The 7,435-nt window shown below is 42.8% G+C and overlaps 1 protein-coding gene across 1 annotated transcript; it reads left to right on the top strand.

Moving 5' to 3' along the window:
• The first annotated feature begins 498 nt into the window (after window positions 1–498).
• On the top strand, window positions 499–7,148 carry LOC131420248 (interferon alpha-1-like). Its single transcript, XM_058566128.1, has 2 exons — window positions 499–779; window positions 6,881–7,148. The coding sequence occupies exons 1-2, from the start codon at window positions 499–501 to the stop codon at window positions 7,146–7,148; spliced, it is 549 nt and encodes a 182-aa protein (XP_058422111.1).
• The last annotated feature ends 287 nt before the right edge of the window (window positions 7,149–7,435 follow it).

Below are 7,435 nucleotides of genomic sequence, written 5' to 3'. Positions count from 1 at the left end.
GCCCCTCTGAAAACTTAGTTATTAAGATAAATTAAATGTCTGTAGCTTTCAAATTTAACTTTTATCTTAAAATTTTAGTTCATTCTTAATCTTGCATTCAATAGAAAGAGTAAAGTATGCACTTTCTTTTTCTGTGTATAAAGTAGAGATGTAGAGAGAATAAATAAACAGATATACCATGTATCTGTGTTACCAAGTTTTCTTGAGGAGTTCAGTTCAGAAAAAACATAAAGAGACTCTGGGGACAGGAGGCAATGAAGAAAAAAACAAATGGTTGAGAAACACTGCTCTAAACCCATGTAGAAAGTGCATAAAGGAAAGCAAAAACAGACGTAGAAAGTAAGGGAAACATTCAGAAAATGGAAACTCGCATGTGCCCTGCTTAAGACACATGCACAAGAAGGTCTTCAGAGAATCCAGAGAACAAGGGTCACAGGTCACCTCCCTCAGCCAGGCCAGCAGCATCTGCAAGATCCCCAACGGCCCTTTTCCTTCCTGATGTCCCTGGTGGTGCTCAGCTGCCACTCCATCTGCTCTCTGGGATGTGAGCTGCCTCACACCCACAGCCTGGGCAACACGAGGGTCTTGATGCTCCTGGAACAAATGAGGAGAAGGCTCCCCTTCTCCTGCCTGAAGGACAGAAATGACTTTGGATTCCCCCAGGAGGTGTTTGATGGCAGCCAGTTCCAGAAGGCTCAAGCCATCTCTGTGGTCCATGAGATGATCCAGCAGATCTTCCACCTCTTCAGCACAGAGGGCTCGTCTGCTGCCTGGGATGAGACCCTTCTCTATAAAGTCCTCAAGAAACATCTCAAGACAGGCGTCCCATTGGGAGATGCATCTGTGAATGTAGACTCTCCAACAATGAACATCCTGGAGATATGAATTTGCAATTTTTTGCTTCATATTTGGAAAGCAGGGAATGCTAATGGATGTCGTTACTTATGACTAGAGTGTAGAACGAGAAGATGATATAAGGCTTATAAAAACTTTCAACTTTTAAGGCTGAGAAAGAGGAGAGCCTGCAAAGTGGACAGAGACGGAGTAGCCAGCGCAGTTAGGAGAAAACCAGGAGGAAGGATCTCCAGAAAGCAGTGAAGAAGAAAACAGAGAATTTGAGGTTTCACAGGATGAAACTTAAGTAGTTATTTACCACATGTGATATGAGATTCTGCATTGAACCTAGATTTTGCCAGGACATATGTGTGATCCTGGGGAATTCACTCAACTTCCCTGACCTTCAGTTTTCTCAAATATAAAGGTGGAAATATTCCTAGAGTTGTTGTGAGTATTAAACAAACTAGAACATTTCAAAGCACTTAGCAGAGTATCTTCCACTGAGTGAGGGCTTAACAGACGGTGGCTGATTTCTTCTTTTTTCATGTAGAGCTATATGAGAATAGTGAACTCTCCTACCTCTCTCTGTAACTGGTCGCAAAACGCTGACCATCTATAAAACAGAACTGGGAAAAAGTGGCTCATTAATTGTATTTAATTATATACACAATAATATAATATATATATAAATATGTACATATATACCATAAAATACACATACATGCCATAATATATACTATACAGCTATAAAGAGATACAGTATTACATACGTTTATATAGTACTCATTTGCTGATCCTGGTATCTGGCACACTTCCCCCTTCCTCTCTGCTTTCCTGGATCCCATTCTTTCACTCCCGTATCACCATCATTCCCTTCCTTCCAGTGTACAAACCTCCGGCGTGCTCTCCTCATTAGGCTGTTCTGCCTATTCACACAGCTGCTCTCTTTTCCATTATGGTTTCTGGCTGTCAATTTCCCCTTAGGAGTACAAAGTCACAAATTGAAGAAAAGTTGAGTGAAAGTTCTAGGTTTTTCTGAAACTCTCAATTGAGAGGCATTTTTCTTCTTTTCTTTTCTCCTTGTGTATACTTTTGGAAATGAGAGGATATCCCTGTTGCAATGATGTAACAGTAGCTGTAACACAAAGGAAACAGAAAGTTGGATCCATTTTGCTGTGTGGAATATTAAAATATTTATAAAGGAAGAGTGCCCACTGCTGGACAAAAGGGATAAAGACAGAGACCAAGTCCGGAGACCTGGCTTCTGTTCTACGCAGAATTCTATCCTCTCGGAGCATTTTCTCCAGAATTAAAAAAGGCTCTTTCTATGAAAGAATCAAACCTCATACTGGAAGCAGGTCATTTCCTGAGCTTCTGTATATTTTTTTTAAATAGCCTTTGTTTTTTAGAGGAGTTTTAGGTTCACAGCAAAAGTGAAAGCAGAAAGCAGAAGGAGATTCCCCACACACTCCCTGCCCCGGCATATGCATAGTCTGCCCATTATCACCATCTCCCATCAAATGCAACTGTTGTTACAAATGTTGAGCCAACATTCACACATCATCACCACCCAGAGTCCACAGTTTATGTTTAGGTTCACTCTTGGTGCTGTATCTTCTACGGGTTTGGAGGAATGTATAGTGATACATCCACCATTACAGTATCTCTACCCTAAAACCCGCTGTGGTCCACCTATTCGTCACCCACCCCCTGGAAACCACTGATTTTTTGCTGCCACCATAGATCTGCCATATCCAGACCATCATACAGTTGGAATCACACAGCAGGCAGCCTTTTCAGATTGGCTTCTCTCACTTAGTAATATGCATGTAAGTGTCCTTCATGTCTTTTATATTCCATGGGCAAAAACTGTATGATTGGGCTCCCTATTCCCACCTTATCCTGAAAAATCTCTGTAGCCAAAGCCTGTTCATATCCAGAAGTAATTCATTTGTTACTTATTCCAAAATATTGGAGAACGAGGGGAAGGAGGGATGTAGCGGTGGTGTTCGCGGAGCTGGCATGGACGGGCTATAATCACCCGCCTGCCCAGCACAGGCAGGTGCCTGGGCAGCGCGACTGGAGAAGGGGCACAGGCATCCATGGTCCCCGCCCTGGATCCCTTGGCGCAGTGACAAGATGTCACAGTGCAGCGCCAGCTGGGGACCGCTGGGTCCTGTAAGCACAGGGAGTGAGTGTGAACCGGGCCCCGCCATCCCCCTCTCTGCCTGCCCAGAGCTGCGCGCTGCAGGACAAGACTGTCCAGCCTCCCACAGGAACACAGTAAAGACCAGAGGGAGCGCTGCCGGCATGTCTACACCCGATGAGCCAGTAAGGACTCCAGGAGCTCGTCTGTGTCTCTATTTAGGCGCCTCCACTAGGAGGAGGCAGCACCAGGCTCAGGACCCCCATTGGCTCAAAAATCCAAAACACAGGAAACGTGGAGCTGACAGTCAGCATCAACCTGAGAACTCGGAAGGAGCACAGAGATGAAAGCTTTCGCTGTTCAGCAGGTCCACAGGAGATGGAAGGATACAGTGGGGAACACTTAGTCAAGTGTTTCTCCAGAACGTTCTGATTCTGAGGATGAGAAGACTGAAGTGGATGCTGAGAGCACATTGTTCTGTCACAGAGGCATGGCCAATAGCAGTGTCCCCAGCAAGGTGACACTGACAGCACAGCAGCCTGCAGAGTACTGGAAGGGAGGAGGGTTTACTCTGGTGTCAGCTGCAAACTTCTCTTCCCTCCATTGGTCCCAGCAAGTCATCACAGTGGAGGGAAAATTATTCCTGGGGCCAATGCAATCCAAGGAATCTCCTAACTTAGGGTTGCGGTGCTGCCTCCTTTAAAAACAAACAAAAGAAAACAGTGCTTGAATAGGAGGGACACACGCAGGGATTTGAGTCCATTTAGCCACAAGCAGGTAGAGTCTCCCCAGCAGAACATGTGTTATTAATGTGCACAGTGGAAGATTACAGTTTCTAAAAGCAACAAAGACCTTTGTGAAAATTCATTTATTTAATTTAGGGAATTGGAAAGAGGACATTGGTGGATCAATCTTCTTTCTTTTCTTTCCAGTTGGTGCACACTGCAGTGAGAAGGTACACTTAGAGTTTGGAAACCTTCCTGAGGTTCGGGTCAAAAAATAACCAAAGAACATTCTTATATTACTGCTAAAAATATCATTTTACAATTAATGCTGATTTTAATAATATGTTTACTTTAATCTTACAGTTTTATTTTATGAATCTTTAATAGGATGAGGCTAGAAAAATAAAGACAGACAACTATACTAAACAGTGTGGCTGAGTCTGGAGCTCAAGGCAGACTCTCCTTGGTAAGTAGCCCTTTAAAAGCATTCCCTGCTTCTGTCTGGGAAGTGCATAATACTCGTCTATCTTGGTCATACTGAAGTCTCTTCAGCACTCACATCGCAACCATTGGTTGCAAAGACAGAGAGGAGAAGAGACTCTTCGCTGGACTCTATCAGTAGACAGCAGGAAGTGCATCTGGCCTGGAGGTGAGAGACGGAGTTGTCCTTGGGAGTGAGAAGAGCGGGCTGCCTGAAGAGGGCTCCATGGAATCCGTGAGGTCCTGAAGGAGGCAAGTCAAAGAAATTGTCAGGTGCTTTTTGTTTATTCTTAAAGTCATGAGAAAACTCAAGAGTTAAAAATCAACAGGCTTCCAAGTGTCTGCCGTTAAGGGGTTAGTAAAGTTATTTTACTATATTTCATTGAAGAAATCACTCATAAAAACTTAGACTCTTTATTCAATTGGCAGAAAAATCTATTCCCTTCTAACTATTAATAGAGATTTGGTCTGTTTTTTCGGAAACCAAGTCAGTTCAGTGGACTCATACCACACCCTGTGTTGCCTACAAAACATTAGACAAGAATCCTTTGGCATCTGAAGTGGAACTCAGGATTCTTTGTCATCTCACTGTCTTGTCTCTATGATTTCATGCCGTGGCCTCTCATTGGTTCATAAAGCCCACATCCATTTCTAGCCATCACTTCCTTTAATGGGCTCTTCCAGACAAGCCATTATATCGACACTCCCTATGGTTTGCCCTTGGATCTTGGGTACATTTGGAAGAGTTCAACTCTCCACATTTATATTTCTAGCCAGCTATATCAGTGAGTGTAATCCAAATCCTCTTTTATTGTGAGGATTGAATTCATATTTTAAAGAACTTAGAATAGTGGCTAGTCCATAATAAGCATGCAAAAAATTCAGTTATTTTTTAATCACCCTTACTATTATCCAGATTAAGATCAGAATCTTTTGGAATCATCTAATTCCTTTCTTTCAATTCTAATTAGTTTAATTTAATACTAATTCCATTTCTTTTAGTTTCTCAAGGCAATCTTTTCATTGCCTAGAGGATTTACCAGGTGGTAGAGCCCTCAGGCAAGGACTGGTACCCACTATCCTGCCAGAGAGGGTGAGTGTTGTAGTAACCGGGGTTCTGGTGGCCAGTCTCTCTGAGCTGGTTGGTGTGACTTCTTCCTTCTCTCCTCAGAGCTGATCACATGTGGATTAAATGAAAGAAAAACAGATGGCTGGTCTTGCAAACCTGTAGGCAGGCCATTGACCCAGGAGTTCGTCTTTGAGTGTCTGGCAGAAGCAGCCATTGTCCTGACTTTGTGTTATTCAAAATTGGCCTTCATTCCTCCCCTCTGCCATACCCTGGTCCCCAATTTGGCTGTACTGAATTTTGCTAACTTAGAATATGTCATTTCATCAGCGGAATATCACTTCCCTTTATTCACTTTCACGACACTCAGACTTACATTTGTTTTCTTTTTTCCCACAAGACAACTGTCAGATTTTACTTTCTAGGAAAGTAGAAATGAGAAACAAAAAATCTGAAGTCTTGAAAATGATAGGAATTCCAGCGTCTTTGCCTTTCTTTTACTTCCTTTATTGTTCTCACTTCATCATGAATTAGAATGTCGTACAGGAGAAGCAAGACAAATCTTGCCCACTGAGCCACTGAGTGAAAAGAAGGTACAAAAATTATAAGTGAAAAATGATGAACCACAAAAGCATAACCACATGGACCTGCATGAATGAGTTCTAGAAGGCAAGGGAATATCAGAGAAGCTCATTCAATCATAACCATCAGCCTCTGCAGTGAATCAAACAGTAAATAAACCCCACTCATTGGTTCTAAAGAGCTTAATTGCCAAAGGTGGACTGGTAAATCCCTCAACAAATATAGAGACCATTAGGGCTGAGGGAGCCCGCCCTCCTCTGTAAAGTAAGGAGGCAAAAATGGAGCCTAAGAGCAGGGCTGAAAATGTGTCCTAGACAGAGAAGATAATATTTATATATGAATAAGAGTCTGTGTGTGTGTGTGTGTGTGTGTGTGTGTGTGTGTGTGTGTGTGTGTGTGTGAGTATTGACATACCTACATCACTTCTGACTTTAGGGCAGTCTTTTCTCATTTGGTTGATAAGTATCCATTTGGATTGGCCCATCTGAAGTTTACTGGGAAAATTTAACTTCTATCGCAAAATTAAGAGTTTGGATTGATGACATCTTCTTAGACCACATGGAGAATACATAAATGAAAACAAAAAAGGAAGTAAAAGTGTAGAGAAATATTTAGAAAATGAAAATTATTGTGTTCCCTATTTATTGGCCAAGCTTAGAAAGAATGTCATCAGAGAACCTCGGGTCCAAGGTTCATAGAGACTCTGCTCAGACAAGCCAGGAGCACCCTTGTTGTCCCTATGGCCCTCCTGCTCTCTCTACTGATGGCCCTGGTGGTGTTCAGCTATGGCCCTGGTGGATCTCTGGGCTGTGACCTGCCTCAGAACCACATCCTGGTTAGCAGGAAAAACTTTGTGCTTCTGGGCCAAATGAGGAGAATCTCCCCTTTCCTCTGTCTGAAGGACAGAAAAGACTTCAGGTTCCCCCAGAAGATGGTAGATGGCAGCCATTTCCAGAAGGCCCAAGACATCTCTGTCCTCCACGAGATGCTCCAGCAGATCTTCCACCTCTTCCACACAGAGCGCTCCTCTGCTGCCTGGAACATGACCCTCCTGGACAATCTCTTCACTGGACTCCATCAGCAGCTGGAAGACCTGGACACCTGTTTGGTGCAGGAGACGGGAGAGGAAGAATCTGCCCTGGGAACTGGGGGCCCTACACTGGCCGTGAAGAGATACTTCCGGGGACTCCATCTCTACCTGAAAGAGAAGAAATACAGTGACTGTGCCTGGGAGATTGTCAGAATGGAAATCATGAGATCTTTCTCTTCACTGACAAACATGCAAGAAAGATTAAGAATGGGGTCAGCTTGAAATGATTCTCCTGGACTACTGTGCCATGTCGCCTTTGCACATGTCTTTGGTCATTTCAAAAGGCTCCTATTTCTCTTTTAGTCACAGACTTTATTGAATTTAACTCAGCAAGTATTTCTCAGTAGTATTTAGCAAGAATATGTTAAAAATATTCAGGTCCTGTGGCATCGGTGCCTAAGAGATGACTGCCCTGATGTTTTTATTTATTGTTTATTAATTTATATTTATTTATTCTTATATCTTATCATCTTTATATTTCTAGTTTCATATAAAATATATATGCTTTT

The sequence above is a fragment of the Diceros bicornis genome, chromosome 22 (genome assembly GCF_020826845.1).
Source record: "Diceros bicornis minor isolate mBicDic1 chromosome 22, mDicBic1.mat.cur, whole genome shotgun sequence".
NCBI classification, from domain to species: domain Eukaryota; kingdom Metazoa; phylum Chordata; class Mammalia; order Perissodactyla; family Rhinocerotidae; genus Diceros; species Diceros bicornis.
This window is presented reverse-complemented; position numbering and strand designations above follow the sequence as displayed.

Bases quoted from the DNA above. Each gene is read 5' to 3' on its own strand.
- LOC131420248 (XM_058566128.1), top strand. From the start codon at position 499: ATGTCCCTGGTGGTGCTCAGCTGCCACTCCATCTGCTCTCTGGGATGT. The intron at 780-6,880 runs GACCCTTCTCTA...TGCCTGGAACAT, and splicing joins TCGTCTGCTGCCTGGGATGA to GACCCTCCTGGACAATCTCT.